The following is an 18,860-nucleotide window of genomic DNA, read 5'->3' on the forward strand; positions in this document are numbered from 1 at the left end:
GGCTCCAGGAGGAGATAAGGGAGACCTTGGCCCTAGCAGGGGTGGCCACTAAGAAGAAGAAGCCTGATCTTCTTACCACCATAGACAGACTAAAAGCCGAGGTCACCGCTCTGCAGGAAAAGTGACATCTAATTCGCGAGCACAGCGGTCCGTTTCGTGAAAAATTGGAGAATGACGCCCGGTTTGATGACATGCACCAGGAGAAGCTAAGAAAGCAGAAGGGGCTTCAGATCCAGGCGGATGATGGGGATGATGAGGAAGATGAGGAAGACCTGCCGTGTCCGTCTGGTGGCCTGCACCAACACCAGCAGGCCTCGCACGACAGGCTGCCTGCAGAGCAAGCGCCATTACCATCAGGCTGCGGCTCTGCCAACCTGGAGGAGGAAAGTGATGACAGCGGCCAGGGAGGGGCGCTAATGGCTCAAATACGTCAGCTCGAGTCCCCAGTTCACCTGCAGAACTTCTCCTTTGGTGATGACATCCCACATGATGACCAAGGGAGGAAGAAGAAATCCAAGAAGACCAAGGCGTCTCAGGAGGTGAGCTTGGTGTTTCGTCCCCTCCCTGGACTGCAGGGATTAACAAACCCAAACCTTAAATTTGGTACTTGACCCTGTACCTTGATAAACCATCCAACCGTTTGGTACTTGACCTTGTACCTTGATCAACCATCCAACCGTTTGGTACTTGACCTTGTACCTTGATAAACCTTCCATCCGTCTGGTACTTGACCTTGTACTTTGATAAATCATCCATCCGTCTGGTACTTGACTGTGTACCTAGACTAACCACCCAGCCACCTGGTACTTGACCGTGTACCTAGACTAACCACCCAACCGTCTGGTACTTGACCGTGTACCTAGACTAACCACCCAACCGTCTGGTACTTGACCGTGTACCTAGACTAACCACCCAACCGTCTGGTACTTGACCGTGTACCTAGACTAACCACCCAGCCGTCTGGTACTTGACCGTGTACCTAGACTAACCACCCAGCCGTCTGGTACTTGACCGTGTACCTAGACTAACCACCCATCAACAGACCGGGAAACTAAATGTTTGGGTAATGTGGGAAGGCCACAGCGTTTATTAACAACTAAGATAAATTATTAAATAATGTTATAAATTAAAAACATTTCCCAACTTGCTAGGCCCGCTTGGCATCTTCAAAATCTTGAGAACCAACTTCGCCCGAAATGGCGGCTGCGGCCCTGCAGCCGGCATGTGGGCATCTTCCAGCGCCTTAGGGCCTGTGTAACTTCCGCCTTCGCTGTGACAACTGTAGGAAAACAGAAGGAAACAGCCAGAACCAAGGAAGAAAAGCTGAAAAGAAATAATTCTGAGGGCAGGGTGGGAGGGTGACTTCTCGCCTCTTCGGTCCAGGGGGCAGAAGGAAAGAGGCCCCCCCACGTGCTCTCGGACCTTATAAAACCACCGGGCGGGTCCTTACCCGCCCCCAAACACCGCCTCCGGTGACCTCACACGGGAGGGGTAAAGGGGCAAGCCCCACCAGCCTACCAGAAGGCTTGAAACCACCCCCTACAGTCCTCAGCCCCTTCGCTATTTGCTTTGGGGCTTGTTAGACTGCAGGGATTAACAAACCCAAACCTTAAATTTGGTACTTGACCCTGTACCTTGATAAACCATCCAACCGTTTGGTACTTGACCTTGTACCTTGATCAACCATCCAACCGTTTGGTACTTGACCTTGTACCTTGATCAACCATCCAACCGTTTGGTACTTGACCTTGTACCTTGATAAACCTTCCATCCGCCTGGTACTTGACCTTGTACTTTGATAAATCATCCATCCGTCTGGTACTTGACTGTGTACCTAGACTAACCACCCAGCCACCTGGTACTTGACCGTGTACCTAGACTAACCACCCAACCGTCTGGTACTTGACCGTGTACCTAGACTAACCACCCAACCGTCTGGTACTTGACCGTGTACCTAGACTAACCACCCAGCCGTCTGGTACTTGACCGTGTACCTAGACTAACCACCCAGCCGTCTGGTACTTGACCGTGTACCTAGACTAACCACCCATCAACAGACCGGGAAACTAAATGTTTGGGTAATGTGGGAAGGCCACAGCGTTTATTAACAACTAAGATAAATTATTAAATAATGTTATAAATTAAAAACATTTCCCAACTTGCTAGGCCCGCTTGGCATCTTCAAAATCTTGAGAACCAACTTCGCCCGAAATGGCGGCTGCGGCCCTGCAGCCGGCATGTGGGCATCTTCCAGCGCCTTAGGGCCTGTGTAACTTCCGCCACGGAGCAGCCTCCTCCCTCCTACCACCGGCTGCGACCCCCCACACAGACCAAGGCCATGGCCTTCTCAGCCTGCTTGTGCAGGCCGAGAAGGAAAATATTCGAAAATATTCACCTCAATGGAATTGAGATGGACCCTGTCGCATAATAAGAGATGGTGGTTATCCTATACGCCACTCCTCCCAGGGACATCATGTATTTTTGATAATCAGGACTTTCCTTGCTCTCTTTATAGCAGCTGTGAATAGGATACCTGACCCATTAACTGCTCGAAGACATACCTGCAAAATCCACAAGACTTCCTTCAAGGGACTAGTTATCCGGGGTGAGATGTGCCTTTTGTGCTACCCACGATTATCCTTTTACCGACTTTAAGTTACTGCATTTACCCAAAACCAGGGACCGAAACCGCAAAAGCTCGCAACTAGTTATGGAAAGTTTTGGACACTTCCATCTTTCTCTCTTACCCTGCACTAAATCAACCGCCCTATCAAAGGAGACGTACGTAACCGCCACAACCTTCTATATAGCGTCATTGACCGAGGGACCTTTGGGAAAAGACAGGTGAGCAATTAATCTGAACTTTCCGGGCTCCTTTTGGGAACTAAGCCTGGCGGTTCTATAAGGGACCGGCCATCCTACCCGGGGAAACCTAAGCCTGGCGGTTCTATAAGGGGGCGGCCATCCTACCCGGGGAAACCTCATTCCCGACCTTCTCCAGTGCTAATACTGGATTGAAGAAATTAAATTGCCGCAATTAACCAACATTGCGGTGGGCTGGTGGCTAACCTGATGCAGTGGATGGGGTGAGAAGTGCCTTTTGTGCTGCCCAGGATTATCCAACACTGACATTAACCCCTTAACGCCGAAGCCACTTTTCACCTTCCTGACACGGGCCAGTTTTTTAAATCTGCCCTGTGTGACTATAAATGGTTATAACTTCGGAACGCTTAACCTATCCAAGTGATTTTAAAATTGTTTTCTCGTGACACTTTGTACTTCATGTTAGTTACAACATTTTGGTGGTATGTTTTGCATTTATTTAGGAGAAATTCAGATATTTGGTGAAAATTTCGAAAAATTCTCAATTACCGGACTTCAAAATGTTCTACTTTATCCCATACATAGTCATAACCGCTAAAAATGTAATAACTAACATTCACCAAATGACTAATTTATGTGGACGTGATGTTTTATGCATATTTTAATTTTTACAGGATGTTATGGGGCTTTGAATGTTACGTGCGATTTTCCATATTTTCATAAAAAACGCAAAAACCTGCTATTGCAGGACCTGCTCGGTTTCAGGTCACTTTGAGAGGTCTAAATAAAAGAAAACCCCCTAAATTACCCCATTATAGAAAGGACACCCCTCAATGTATGTGAAACAACTTTTGTGAAGTTTATTAACCCTTTAACAGTTTTACAGGGGTTAAAACAAAAACGGATGCAATTGAAAGTCCTTTTTTTTTTTTTTTTTTTTTGACTAAATGAATGTGTTTTTCAAAATGTACAAATTCTCAGTGGATAAAATGCCAAAACGCTCCACAAATTTTAATCCCCAATCCCTTCCGCGTATAACAATACCCCATATGTGGTGGTGACTGCTGTATGGGCACACACCAGGGCATGGGGGGGGGGAGCTGCGCCATTCACCGCAGATTATGCATTGTCACTTTTTATTGGCTATACAATCTTTTTTTTTTTTGGACAAATAAGGGCTTATTTTTTGCGTCATGAGATGCACTTTACAAATACTTCATTTTAGTGGGTCATTAGCTTATTGATGAGATTTTATTAACTTTTGAATGTATGGGTGAAAGAAAAATTGTCAATTTTGGTTCCCTTTCTTTTTGTATTTTTTGAAGGTCGTACACCGTACACTAAAAATACTATATTATCTTTATTCTATAGGTCACTACGATTACGTTGATACCTCATGTATATAGTTTTTTACTTTTACAATTTTACTGAATAAACTAAAATAGAGGAAATCTCATTTGTTTTTGCATCGCCATCTTTTCGGAGACGTAACTTTAATATTTTTTGTTGACAGAGCGAGTTTAGGGCTTATTTTTTACATGTTGAGTTGTTCTTTTCAATTGATACCATTTTGGCGCTCAATTTTTTTTTTTTTTTTAAATTAAAATATGTTTTTATTAAATGTATTAACTCTTATCACTTTTACAGGTACGCCTGATCAAGCGATCCACTGATCGCTTGTTCAAGCTATTGTTCACCACACACAGTGTAATATCGATGTATCACACTGCGCATGCACGGACCCGGCTCCTGGAAGGAGGATCGCACATCCCCGGGCACTGGCAGTCCCGGGGCTGCGATCCCTAAATGGGTTGCCCTGTCCTGCGCTAACTAAATTCCCTAAGCCCACAGTGTATCCTGACTGGCTTGTAATTGTGTGAGTAGTGATCTAATGGACGTGATGACCTCTGTGTTCTTGTGTGATGAGGTAATGGCCAACCACAAGGGGAGGCCACTGAACTCACCGGATGAAGTCTTCGCTGGTGGAGCTGACTTGTCCTGATGTGAAGACTGTGCTTTGTCCTGTTCAGACGGTTGGTGATGTTCGGAAGCTGAAGTGATGCGTTGAGGTGGTTGCTTGATGATGTCAGAGCTGCGAGGTGGAGCTTGAGAGCTTTGGCTGCCATGACGGGATGACCTCTGGGACTGCGGTGGCTGTAGATGAGCTGAGGATCTGTTTTCGGATTCCTGGCGAGATGTTGGATGCTCTGATGTCCGCCTGGAGCGCTTGGTCAGGCAGTGAGGGAAGTCTCGGTGACGGGTGCGGGTGTGTGAGTGCGCCACCTCGCGGCCACTGTAACCCGGTGACGATGGGCTGCTGTAGTGTCTGCGACGTCCTCCGTGATGATGATGGCGGCTGCGGCCTGGTGAGAGGAGCTCAGAGCCAGAATCTGCAGCCCGCCTGCGGTATGGCCTCTGGGAGTCCATTCTGCTGTGACGTTGCTGCTTGTAGGACGGGGATCTGTGGCTCCTGTGTCTGTGGTGCGCCGTGGGCATAGAGGTCTCTACTGCATCAAGGGTATGCAGAGAGGACTCGGGAATAGGAGAGGAGGAGGGAAGGGGAGCTGCCCAGGGATCCAGGGCTGTGGTGTTGGCTGGGCCGGGACGCAGGCTGTGGATAGCGCTGCTGGCGGCTCCTGAGTTGGTGGGGGGTATGTGACAGGGAGGTGGGCCTGGGCTGACTGGGGAGAAGGCCCGAGGCCTGGAGTGTGGGTAGGCCCGAGGACTGCTATGGGGCCTGGGGCAGGATGGGGGATAGGCCCGAGGCCTGGTGCCGAGCCCGGGGCTGGTGATGGATAGGCCTGCGGCTGGCGTGGGGGCCCGAGGCCTGGTAGCAGGCCCAGGGCAGGCTGAAAATTAGGCCCGAGGCCTACCGGAAGTCCCCGGCCTAGGCGCCGGCCTAGGGTAGGCCTGAAGCCTGCCGCACGGCGGGGGAAGGGACAATGGGGGTGTCGGAAGGGCTGGGAAAGGCCGGCCCTGCCAGTGTGAGGAGCAGGACGGGGATCGCTGCCGAGGGAGGGCGGCTCGGCTTACCAGAGACCCGGCCGGATGCGGAGGCCGCAGGCTCCGGCTGGTGCTGGAGGTGAGAAGAGTGGTGGGGGAAGCGGGATCGTGGAGGTGAGATGATCGGGGGGGTGGGAGGTTGGTGGGCGGCATGGCGGGCGCCACGGAGGTGAGGATGATCGGGGGGGGGGGGGTTCGAGGGCGCCGCGGAGGTGAGGGGGTTACCTTGATGTCCGGGAGCTGGGGAGGCCGGGCATCGGGGCTAATAGCTGAAACCGGCCGGGACCTGAGCTGGAGGTGAGGAGAGCGGGGAGGTCCATCTGGCCGGGGCCAGGCGCTGGGGTAGGTGAGCGGGCAGCAGCGCTGGGGTAGGTGAGCGGGCAGCAGCGCTGGGGTGCCAGGCAGAGGATGGAAACCTACCCCTTTGCATTCTCCTCAGCAGGGATCCCACGACGATCCTCCTGGGCAGTCGGTGTCCCATGTGGTCTGGACGACGCCATCTTCTTCTGGCCCGGGCCGCGCTTCCTGGCTGGTGCAGGTGATGATCTTCCTCAGGAGACGTCCTCCATCTTCTGCCAGCTGCTCCCGTGGAGGAGGTAAGGAGCACTGGGTGGGTGGTGGTGACAGGGTGGCGGGCCGCCGGGCGGGGGTGGTGGCTGTACCCTCCAGCGTGAAAGCCACTGCAGGAGGATTCGGTCCTAGGAGATGGGTGTCCTCTTCAGGGACGTCCGCTTCTTGAACCGACCCCGCAGCAGGGCGCTGCAGGAGGGTATCCAGCCAGGCTGAACCATCCAGGGCCGCTTGCTGGATTACTTGTTCTTCTAGGGAAGCCATGCTGGGTATTTGCAGAGGTGTCTCTGACTTCTCGCCTCTTCGGTCCAGGGGGCAGAAGGAAAGAGGCCCCCCCCACGTGCTCTCGGACTTTATAAAACCACCGGGCGGGTCCTTACCCGCCCCCAAACACCGCCTCCGGTGACCTCACACGGGAGGGGTAAAGGGGCAAGCCCCACCAGCCTACCAGAAGGCTTGAAACCACCCCCTACAGTCCTCAGCCCCTTCGCTATTTGCTTTGGGGCTTGTTATTCCCTCCGGGCGGGCAGCAGTGCCAGCCTGTCGTGTAGGCCCCGTTACCCAGCCCAGCACGAATCCTGCAGTGGACCCGGTGCCAGGGTGCGGGGAGATTGCAAAGCCACGTTCCATCATGGCGCAGAGCACCAGCCTTGTTTGTAGTAGCAAGGATGGTGCCGGGAAGGCATCGGCCGAAAGGCCGGACAGTGAGGGCGATCCAGCAGGTCCTGGTACTGTGCGCTGCCCCCCAGTGGGAGGGGGGGGGTGGCCCAGTGCCAGGGGCAGTGGCGGTGGCTCCTGTGGCTCCTAGCGCTGTGGCTGTTGCTTGCTCCGGTGAGCAGCGGCAGTGTGATGGGGCTGCTGGGGCTTGTAGTGCGGTGCCTCCCAAGCGTCCTGTGCAGCCTGCAGGGAAAGGCGCAATGAAAGTATTGTTCTGTATTGGTGCATCAAACTCTGGAGATATGAAAGGGGCAAAGAGACTGTCTGGAGTCTGTAAGGATAAGAGGCCTCCACCACCAATCGAGCAGCGATGCTCAAACATCATAAAAACTGCTGGACAACAAGGGGTTAATGCCAATGAGGCAGAGGGCACAAGTAAGATCGGGGTTGGAGCTGCCTCTTCTCAGGCTGTATCAGCTATGGAGGTGGCTCTACCCCCAGTGTCCAGTGACGCCGAGGCAACCCCAGGTCCTCCTGGCCCAGCTGGTGTGAGTGATGCAGGGAAGCGAGGCAGTAATGCACATAGTGTGGTGAATGGTTCTGAGAGGGGTGATCCTGGTGTGCGTGCTGGACCATCTGCACCCACAGTGGTGGCCGCTCCCATAAGGAGCTATGCGAGTGTCACCGCTGGGGCAAGTGGGGTTAACTCCTTGTCTCCTGGCTCTGGGAATAGCGTTTTGCAAAGGCGTCTTCTGGAGGCTCTCAGGAGAGGGGAAAAGTCAATCACTGTAGAGGGGAGAGAGGTTGATCTGTCCTTCTGGACAGACAGGCATGGGAGAGCGGAGCCTGCGCAGCTGGGCGTAGAGCGGGCATGACAGGCTTGGCAGGGAGGGACATATAATACTTGGGTGGAATTCTATTGGGGGAGGAGAATAACAGTGGTAGGGATAGGGGGATTTAAAACAGGGGGGATGAGTTAGAGGTTATTTAGGCAGTGGTAGGAAGAGGTGGCCTCATTCTGGCCAGAAAAAATTGTCCCCACCCACCCTCCCCTTAGTTTGGTTTGTATAGGGAGCACACGTGTGTTTTGGGGAGTTGGGATACAAGTAGACAGATTCTTTGTCAGGTGGGTTTAGGTCAGGAAGTTAGGAGGTATGTTTTTGTAAGGTGGCGGGTTCTTGGCAACAGCCAGTGGTGCATTTAAAGTGTGGTTACAAAAAAGTTAGCCACGAAGTATCAGTAAGGTGAGGTTACTGATGTGAGGTTGGTGGTTTTTCCCTTGGAGCGGTATCCAGGTGGAATGTTTGTTTTCATTGTCTCCGAGTTGGTTTGCTCTAGGGCCACATCTTCGTTCGCCATTTTGCTAGGAGGTTGGCGGCCAAGTGGAGCTGGGGGTGTGGTTCTCATGCGCTGAGCGTGCAATTTATGGTTTATGGAGACAATGAGGTAAAACGGTGGTTTTGGTTATGTTTTAATCCCATGCCAATTAGGGTTGTTGCCAAGAACTTTGCCGTCATTATATGTTGATGTATTTTTTATTATGTTAACAAATGTTTCTTGTTTTTCAGATTGACATCCATTTGAAATAAAGCTGTGACCATTCACCTTTCCAACAAAATGTGTCTGTGTTTTATTGTAGCTAGGTGGTGGTCAGGCTCGGGGGTATTGTGGGTCCTTCCCTGGGTGCCGAACTCGGCCATTGCCTGGTCATGGCCTGGCAGCCTTTCAAGAGCAAAGGGGGGGAGAGACTGTATGGTCTTTACCCACAACCGGGCCCGGAGCTTCCCGTAGGAATGTGGTTCGTCTTCGCTGGAGGGGCAGTGACGCATGCCCACCCAGGTCAAGGGTGGTGGAGCTACTCCTGAAGATGAACTTCAGGGCTAGCGACATCTTTCCCCTGATACATCCTTATGGTATTCCGGAGTTCGATGTCAGCTTTGTTCGGCCGGAGGGCTTAGAGCTCTTCTGGTCAAATTATGAGCTGGCAAAGAACGAGCCCGCATGGCGAGACTTTGCTGTGCAAGCAGTGTCTCGCCAAAACGCAGTCAAGAAGGTGACCGTTTTGACCCGTAACAAGTCATTTTCTTGCATGGACATCATGACGTGGCTCGGTCGTTATGGCGAAGTAGTTCAGGTACCTCAGAAAAAACGTGATGAATTTGGCATTTGGTCGTCTGGAGCCTGGACCTTCATGGTTAAGTTGAAGTGTTCAGGCAGCACAGTCGCCCACATTCCCTCTTCAGCCTTTCTTGGGCGAGACAGAATCCTGATTTTCTACCAGGGGCAGCCGAAGGTCTGTCACAGTTGCGGTGACCCAGCACAGTTTAGCGCCAGCTGCCAAGTGCAGAAGTGCGCTTTGTGTGGTGGGCTAGGTCATCTCGCTGCATCCTGTAAGGACATTAGGTGTAACCTGTGTGGTGAGCTCGGTCACCCTTTCAGCCGTTGTCCTCGCTCCTTTGCCAATGCGGTTGTGACCCCAGTGGAGGAGAGCCATGAGGTTGCTTCTGTTGGGGAAGGTACCAGCAGAGGTGGAGGAGCTGAGGGGCCTGTGAAGAAAAGCAAGAATAAGTCACCTTCTCAGTTAAGGCGGCTTGAAGCTAGACAAAAAGGGAGAGAACTGGGGAAGCCTCAGGTTGCTGGGGTGACCCTTGGTCCTCCCTCAGAGGCTGGTCTTGCTACTGAGGCCCTGAGGGATGATGAGTTGGATGAGGAGGTCAGGAGGATGGAGCGAGAGAAAGGTGCCATGTCCTCCACGTCCTCCCATTATGAGAGTATGGATGAGGATAACAGGATTTGGCTAGAAAATAAGCGCAAGCAGAAAAAGAAAAAGCGCGGCGTATCTTAGGTACCTAAGGAAGGGAAAACTTCCTCCCCTCTGGTTGAGCTTTCCAACCAGTTCCTCACCCTCGATGAGATCGCCTCCTCGGAAGGAGGGGCTGAGGGTGGGGTTCTGGAGGTGGCGGCGGAGCAGCCTGCAGGGGGCGCCGAGTCTCTATCCTCTGGGGAAGCTGGGTCCTCAGAGTGGGAGACTGACTCAGAGTCAGGAGACAAGGACGAAGGAGAGGGTGGTCCGCGTGGGTCCTTGGGGTCCAATAATATTATGGACACCACAATTTCATTAAAGAGAAGTTGCCCCAATTCTGAAGGGAAAAGGGATCATCCTCAGAGGACAGTAGAGGAAAGGGAGGTAGTAAGAAAAAAGCCATCTAACTCAATCACTCATGATGGCGGCACCCACTCCGTTGACGCTGGCGTCCATTAATGTCGCCAGCATTAAGTCTGATGCGGCTAGATTTGCGGCCTTTGATTTTCTCGGCCGAGTTGAAGCCGACATTTTATTTTTGCAGGAGACCAGGCTGCCAGATTTGGCGGCCGTGTTTAAAGCTAAGAGGGAATGGAGACACGGGCCTTCCTATTGGTCTCTTGCGGCCGAGCCGTATAGCGGGGTGGCGGTCCTTTTTACCGCACCGGTAGAATGCCGACGAGTTATTGAGTTAGAAATGGGGAGGTGCCTGATCCTGGATGTCCTCATGAAGGGACAAGAACTGTGCCTAATTAACATCTATGGTCCCCAGTCCAAGTGGGACAGGAAGTGTCTCTTTATGAGGATCAAGCCCTACCTTTTTACAAGTCGGCAGGTGGTCTTTGGAGGGGACTTCAATGCTGTCACGAGGTCCCAGGATAGGGGAGGTTCCAGAGACAAGCTGACTTATGATAGCGTCGCTCTTAATAGCATAGCTAGTGGGGCTCGCCTGGTGGATGTCCACATCCGGCACACCCCAGGCCACGCGGGGTTCACCTATTATAGGGGTAGCTGCAGGTCTAGAATAGACAGGTTTTATTTAAAGGAGGAAGCCATTTCTTCAGCAGTGTCCGTTGTTGAGGTGGAGTTCTCCGACCACTGTCTAATTTTGTTTTCTCTGAATGTTACAGAGACCCCCCGGATGGGAAGAGGCTACTGGAAGCTCAATTCGTCTCTCCTGGAAGAAGCAGAGATAAGACAATCCTTTGAGGACTTTCTTCAGAGCCAGGTACCATTGCTGGGCCTTTGTAGCAGTAAGTCAGAGTGGTGGGAGATGCTCAAGAAAAGGGTGGCGAGATTCTTCCGCCAGCTCTCGAGCCTCAGGAGCCTGGACAGGTACCGCCTGTATCAGGGCCTGAGGAGGAAACTCGAGCACCTCGTCTCGACTGGAGGTAGTCGTGAGGACATCTCCAGAGTGAAATCCTTGCTGAAGAGGTGTCAGTACGATAGACACGCATCTTTGGTTTTTGAGAGGGATTACGGGAAATACCGCTCGCCCGACCCTTACAGAAACTGCAAGATGTCAGTGAATGGTAAAGTTGTCACAGGACTGGTTGACAGTACGGGATCCCTGAAAAGGTCCAGATCAGGGATTCTGGAGGTCGTCAGATCCTTCTACTCGCACCTCTTGGGCAGGAAGGATCTAGATCGGGATGTGATGTCGGCTTTCCTGGCTGAAACTGTCCCTGAGCCAGGAGTAGACCCCTCTCTTGATGTTTTGACAGAGATGATCAGTGAAGAGGAAGTCAGCCGGGCGATTGAAGGGCTCGCCCTCAAGAAATCGCCAGGTCCGGATGGCTTAACATCTGAGTTTTATAAAACCTTTAAGGACGCCTTGGTTCCCCTCTTGACTGAGGTATTCAATGAGTGTCTTTCCTCGGGCGCTCTGCCGAAGTCAATGAGGAGGTCTGCCCTGATCATCCTGTCAAAGGGTAAGGACCGATCTCGTATTGAGAACTGGCGTCCCATAGCGCTTCTCAATACAGACAGAAAGGTTTTGGCAAAGGTGCTGTTTAATCGGCTGGTGCAGTTTGCACCCCGGCTCCTTTCGGGGACCCAGCACTGCTCTGTTCCAGGCCGCAGTACATTTAGTGCTGTGCTTTGTGTCCGGGAGGCAGTGGAGCAGGGCAGGGCTGGTAACTGGAAGGGGTACTTGCTGTCCTTGGATCAGGCAAAAGCGTTTGATCGGGTTGACCACGAGTACCTCTGGTCTGTCCTTCTGAGGTATGGCCTGCCGGGGGAGTTTGTCAATTGGCTAAAGGTTTTGTATGCAGGGGCAGAGAGTTTCCCGCTTGTGAACGGTTGGATTGGCCGCTCTTTTGAGGTCGGGTCTGGTGTTCGCCAGGGTTGTCCTCTGAGCCCACTTTTATACGTGTTCGCGATTGACCCATTCCTTAGGAGGGTTGATCGTGGGCCGTTGGTGGGAGTCGGGATGGACCAGGCGGCACCGGAAGCCACTCTAAGGGTGGTAGCGTATGCCGATGATGTCACCGTTTTTGTGTCCTCGAGAGGGGAGGCGCAATGGGTGATGTCAGAGGTTGACCGCTACTCAGAGGCTTCTGGGTCCAAGATCAACCGGGATAAGTGTGAGAGTCTCTGGCTGGGAGAGGGGGATCCAGGCTTTGATCTCCCGGACACTCTTCCAGGGCCCCAAGACTCTGCCAAAGTTCTCGGCATCGATTTTGGCCAGGGGGATTACCCCATGCAAAACTGGGATGGCAGGCTTAAGATCGCCGCTCAGAGGGTGGACCAGTGGAAGGGTTGGTCTTTGACCCTCAGGGAAAGGGTGAACTTGATTAAAACTTACCTGCTCCCATTGCTGATATATCTGGGCAGTGTGTGCATGTTGCCAGAACCCCTCTGGACTCGGGTCTACAGTCTGTTCTTCCAGCTGTTATGGGGGAATAGGCTGAACCTTATCAAGAGGGAGGTTACTTACCGCACGAGGAGACAAGGAGGGTTGTGTATGGTCAACCCTGTGGTGTTCCTAGTGAATACCTTTCTTAAGATCAATGTAGCAAACCTCTGGAAAGAGAGGGCTCATCCGTGGGTATACTCCTGCAGGGGATGGTTTCGGCCTTTCTTCCAGGAATGGGAGACAGGAGGGCAAGTGAAGGATCTCCGCACACCGCATGGGCATCTTCCGGCTTACGCTACCCCGGTTCTGAAGGTGATTCGCCGGTGGGGTCTGGGAATGTGGGAGATCAAGGTGCGCTCTCTGGAGTATGAGAGGCTGGGCACGGGGAGGGCCTCTCTCCTTTGGAGGGGGTTCTCCTTTAGTGTCCCTTAGTCTGTCATCTCCTCTCCTGGTGTTGGGCTGAAGCTGACACTGTAGATTTTTGTTTTGTGTCCTGAGGTTATAGTGATGTAGGGCTTGCAGGCGCCGATCCTGGCCTTTATGTGGTTGGTTTGTTATATGTTGATATGTTTAATGTGTTTGTATTTTGTGTACAGTGTGTATTTATGTAGTTATAGTTAATGTGTATATAGCTTGGTTGGTTTTGGGGTGTTGGTGTTAGGGTGTTAGGTTGGGAGGGGGGTGGACGGGACTTGGACTGTACGATCCTGGGCACTGGTCTGGACTATATAGCGCGAACTTTGGACGTTAGACCAGTGTCTGGGTGGGAGGGTGATGGGCGTGGGATTTAGTTAGTTATATTTAATGTTTTTATTTCCTGTTTGTCTTTTTTTTGCTGTGTATTCTTTAGTTATTTATGAAAAAAAAAAAAAAAAAATTATAAAAATTTATATATTAAAAAAAAAAAAAAAAAAATTAGGTGGTGGGATTGGGTGAAGGTTTTGTTTTATAATGCTGATTGTGTGGTGTGTGTGTGGCTGGGCCAGGAGATTTTCGTAAGACTCTTTTAGTTTGTATTATTGTTTTGTTATTATTATTATTGTTTTGTTTTGCCAGAAGTTATGGCTTGATTTATGTTTATTGTTGTAATGTTTTTCATTTTTATATATAAAATAAAAGATTTACAGGATGTAACTCAGGATCAGTACAGGATAAGTAATGTCATGTATGTACACAGTGACTGCACCAGCAACAGAATAGTGAGTGCAGGTCTGGGGTATAAGACAGGATGTAACTCAGGATCAGTACAGGATAAGTAATGTCATGTATGTACACAGTGACTGCACCAGCAGCAGGATAGTGAGCGCAGCTCTGGAGTATAATACAGGATGTAACTCAGGATCAGTACAGGATAAGTAATGTCATGTATGTATACAGTGACTGCACCAGCAGCAGGATAGTGAGCGCAGCTCTGGAGTACAATGACTATAAGCCCCAGATTCTGGAAGATATGGTGACCCTTATTGGCTGTGTCATGTTGCTGTGTAATGTACATAATAACATGTTTGTACTTTCAGCAGAACCTTGAGTATGTGTGAGGAGGCGGCGGTGACATTATGTATCGGCTGGAGTTATGTTGCAGGACGGGGGAGCGCTGGTAAAGGGCGTCCTGCACACAGAAAGCAGAATAAGAGTGAAGCGGGCACAGAGCGGGTGCGGGAGTAATGAGTACAATGGATAATCAGGAAATGATGGATCTATCATGGAAGCAGAAGAGGTTCAGGATGGCCCCCTGGACCCCCGGGGTGGGTATATGTCCCCCCTCTTCCCCCAGTCTCTTTGGCAGCAGGGATAGACGGATCAGTTCCAACATGCTGATATACCCAGACCGGGCACGAGAGAGGACACCGCACCCTGACAACCCGGCCACAGAAACTACAGACAGCAGGTATGTGCCAGTCAATGCGGCATCTGGGAAAGCTGGGTGATTCTCACCCAGGGACCTGTTATATTTGGCCTTTTTATACATAGTCTGTATTATAGTGCCTATGAATGATGACATAATACTGCACATAGAGCTCACATTATACCTCTATAACCCATAGCTACACAGAATCTTATTACTAGTGCTACATAGTGGCCCAATAATACCCCCATACAGTGCTAGAAGTACAGAACTATTAGAATAATTATTATACCGCCATACAGTGCCAGCATCACTGGACTTATCACACATCTAAGCAATCATATCCCCCCAGTCTAAATAAATATAACACCTTGTGCCTCTATAATACTGCCATATAATGCTTTCATGTAGTATAATACTGCAATACAAGGCTCCTATAATAGAGCTATATAGTGCTTCAATAATAGCGGGATGTATAATACTGCCATATAGAGCTCATATAATACTGCTATGCAGAGATGAGATACATGTGTGGTATGTATGTTCTCTCCTCCATCACCGGCTGTGTACACATGTGCTGTATTCTCTTTGCCCCTCAGATTGTCCTTGAGGTTTGGAGGCGGTACCTTGGTCCGTCGTCTTCTGCTGGCAGGATGCCTGGTCCTGACCATGGTCCTGGTGGCTGTGGGCACAGTCCTGCTGACCCTCCGTGAGTCCCACTCTCTCAATGGACAATCTCCAGATCCCAATGATAGGACACCTGGGGTCTGAGAGGCCGCCATATGGGTCCTCACAACATTTCTCTTAAAATGTATCCCCATTATTCATCAAATTTGTCAACTATCCCTCAGTCTGCACCTATAGACCCTCTAGCTTCATCTATAGCTCCCTAGTTCTCAAATTTAGTCCCCACTTTCCTCTTAAACTCTCAAGTCTTTATGTTAGCTCCACAGTCTTCATCTATGGTACATCTGGCTTTTATCTATAGCCTACTCATTTTTATATATAGCCCCCCAAGTCTTCATGTACAGCCCCTCCTGTTCATATTTAGCCTCCAGTCTTCATCTCTAGCTCCCCAGTCTTCATCTGTAGCCCCCAGTCTTCATCTGTAGCCCCCCAGTCTTCATCTGTAGCCCCCCAGTCTTCATCTGTAACCCCCAGTCTTCATCTGTAACCCCCAGTCTTCATCTCTAGCTCCCCAGTCTTCATCTGTAGCCCCCAGTCTTCATCTGTAGCCCCCAGTCTGTCTTTATCTGTAGCTCCCAGTCTTTATCTGTAGCTCCCCAGTCTTCATCTGTAACTCCCCAGTCTTCATCTCTAGCTCCCCAGTCTTCATCTGTAACCCCCAGTCTTCATCTCTAGCTCCCCAGTCTTCATCTGTAGCCCCCAGTCTTCATCTGTAGCCCCCAGTCTGTCTTTATCTGTAGCCCCCAGTCTTTATCTGTAGCTCCCCAGTCTTCATCTGTAACTCCCCAGTCTTCATCTGTAACTCCCCAGTCTTCATCTGTAGCTCCCAGTCTTCATCTGTAGCCCCCCAGTCTTCATCTCTAGCTCCCCAGTCTTCATCTGTAGCCCCCCAGTCTTCATCTGTAGCCCCCCTGTCTTCATCTGTAACCCCCAGTCTTCATCTCTAGCTCCCCAGTCTTCATCTGTAGCCCCCAGTCTTCATCTGTAGCCCCCAGTCTGTCTTTATCTGTAGCTCCCAGTCTTTATCTGTAGCTCCCCAGTCTTCATCTGTAACTCCCCAGTCTTCATCTCTAGCTCCCCAGTCTTCATCTGTAACCCCCAGTCTTCATCCCTAGCTCCCCAGTCTTCATCTGTAGCCCCCAGTCTTCATCTGTAGCCCCCAGTCTGTCTTTATCTGTAGCCCCCAGTCTTTATCTGTAGCTCCCCAGTCTTCATCTGTAACTCCCCAGTCTTCATCTGTAGCTCCCAGTCTTCATCTGTAGCCCCCCAGTCTTCATCTCTAGCTCCCCAGTCTTCATCTGTAGCCCCCCAGTCTTCATCTGTAGCCCCCCTGTCTTCATCTGTAACCCCCAGTCTTCATCTCTAGCTCCCCAGTCTTCATCTGTAGCCCCCAGTCTTCATCTGTAGCCCCCAGTCTGTCTTTATCTGTAGCTCCCAGTCTTTATCTGTAGCTCCCCAGTCTTCATCTGTAACTCCCCAGTCTTCATCTCTAGCTCCCCAGTCTTCATCTGTAACCCCCAGTCTTCATCTCTAGCTCCCCAGTCTTCATCTGTAGCCCCCAGTCTTCATCTGTAGCCCCCAGTCTGTCTTTATCTGTAGCCCCCAGTCTTTATCTGTAGCTCCCCAGTCTTCATCTGTAACTCCCCAGTCTTCATCTGTAACTCCCCAGTCTTCATCTGTAGCTCCCCAGTCTTCATCTGTAGCTCCCCAGTCTTCATCTGTAACTCCCCAGTCTTCATCTGTAGCTCCCCGTCTTCATCTGTAGCCCCCCAGTCTTCATGTGTAGCTCCCCAGTCTTCATCTGTAACTCCCCAGTCTTCATCTGTAACTCCCCAGTCTTCATCTGTAGCCCCCAGTCTTCATCTGTAACTCCCCAGTCTTTATCTATAGCCCAGAGTCTTCATTCAAGTTTTTTTTTCTTCTAGATCTACAGGATAACTCTTATCTAGACACCATCTACAGAGAACGAGATGCTCTATCCTTGAACCTCAGCCACAATATGGCGGCTATGAAGAACCTGAGTGAAGACACACAGATCCTAAGCAACAACCTGTCATTATTGCTGGACTCTGTCTTCTCTATAAAGGAGGAAACCATAGCTGGGCTGGTGCAGAACCAGACTGAAATCTTACAAGAGATGATGAAACAAGGGCTGCTTTACCAGATGGAGCTCCAGCAATACATCCACCTCCAAAAGAGCATGGAGAACATCAGCAGAAGTTACCTGCGCATCCCCCAGGACAGTCCATTGCTAGAAAACTGCCAGAGAATAGACCAAGGTAGTGTCCTGTACCTGACACCATCATTACTATCACCAGTAATGTGGTAGAACTAGGGCCAGGACTAGAATAACATACCTCCTAGGAGGCATGGAAGAGCCAAGGGGTGGCTTACAACATGGCATGGTCAATATATGATGTTTATCATTATTTTCATTATCTCCTACAGGCACCATTTGCCAGTTTTGCTCGGCAGGGTGGCATTTCTTTGGGCTTTCGTGTTACTTACTTTCAGCACAAACCAGGAATTGGCAACAGAGCTTACACTGGTGCCGTGAGCAAGGGGCGCACCTGGTGGTGATCAACAACCAGGAGGAGCAGGTAGGGTGCTTGGCTTATCATGATAATGTGGGTGGCGGACTATGCAAGTCATAGATTCCCCATTGGCCACTATTTTTGTTTACAGGATTTCCTAAAGAGGACAGTGGAGATGCCATCCTGGATTGGTCTATCTGATCGAGATATGGAAGGACAGTGGAAATGGGTGGATGGGACCCCCTATGATTTAACTCCAAAGTAAGAAATAGGGACATTTTTCTATAGGGATGGCAAAAGATGTCATTGACCATGGGATGGCTTAGGGGACCTCCTTGGGAGACTTCTTGACTGGATCTGGTCAAAAGATCCCGTCTATGGTGGTTATATCATCTTTCAATATTTCATTCCAAGTTTTCTTGACCTTTCTACTCCACAGATTATGGTTTCAAAAGCAGCCGGATAATTTGGGCAATGAAGATTGTGCAGTCCTTCTCCCGGGATCCATGTGGAATGATGACAAGTGCCGGAAATTATACAGCAGCGTGTGTGAGTACAAGGCTGGGGAACTCCATCTTCCTGTGGAAGGTCTTCAGGATGAGTTACTGGGCCCTTGATTTGGCCAAACCAAAGGAGTCTGTAGACCGTAGACAGATGCCAACAATCTACAGTTTATGATGCAATCTCCTTTGATTTTGGGCATGTGCCACCTCAACATTTGAAGAATTCTTTGTTGTCTACCACTGTCCCAACCATATGATACAAAAAGTATGATTTGAAAGTTACAATAAAGAACCAAGTTGGTGACCAAGCATCAAATTCTTCTAGTTCCTACCAACCTAAATGGTCCCCTCTGAAGTTACCCAACCTGTAAGATACTTTTTGCAGATGCCAGGGTCCACTGGGCTTGGAGGTCCCATGGTGATCTAGATAAACACTCATGTAGACCAGGGACCAACTTCATCTGTAGCCCCCCAGTCTTCATCTGTAGCCCCCAGTCTTCATCTGTAGCCCCCCAGTCTTCATCTGTAGCCCCCAGTCTTCATCTGTAGCTCCCCAGTCTTCATCTGTAGACCTCCA

General features: G+C 50.5%; 1 protein-coding gene across 1 annotated transcript; it reads left to right on the top strand.

The window, feature by feature from the left end:
• The first annotated feature begins 14,264 nt into the window (after positions 1 to 14,264).
• LOC140077794 (uncharacterized) lies at positions 14,265 to 18,588 on the top strand. The gene is made up of 6 exons (XM_072125271.1): positions 14,265 to 14,601; positions 15,159 to 15,268; positions 17,172 to 17,525; positions 17,695 to 17,846; positions 17,932 to 18,041; positions 18,220 to 18,588. Exons 1-6 carry the CDS (start codon positions 14,378 to 14,380, stop codon positions 18,395 to 18,397), a joined length of 1,128 nt encoding a protein of 375 aa, XP_071981372.1. The 5' UTR covers positions 14,265 to 14,377; the 3' UTR covers positions 18,398 to 18,588.
• The last annotated feature ends 272 nt before the right edge of the window (positions 18,589 to 18,860 follow it).

Source organism: Engystomops pustulosus, chromosome 9 (genome assembly GCF_040894005.1).
Source record: "Engystomops pustulosus chromosome 9, aEngPut4.maternal, whole genome shotgun sequence".
In the NCBI taxonomy this organism is placed as follows: domain Eukaryota; kingdom Metazoa; phylum Chordata; class Amphibia; order Anura; family Leptodactylidae; genus Engystomops; species Engystomops pustulosus.

Bases quoted from the DNA above. Each gene is read 5' to 3' on its own strand.
- LOC140077794 (XM_072125271.1), top strand. From the start codon at position 14,378: ATGAGTACAATGGATAATCAGGAAATGATGGATCTATCATGGAAGCAG. The intron at 17,847-17,931 runs GTAGGGTGCTTG...TTTTGTTTACAG, and splicing joins TCAACAACCAGGAGGAGCAG to GATTTCCTAAAGAGGACAGT. The intron at 18,042-18,219 runs GTAAGAAATAGG...TCTACTCCACAG, and splicing joins CCCTATGATTTAACTCCAAA to ATTATGGTTTCAAAAGCAGC.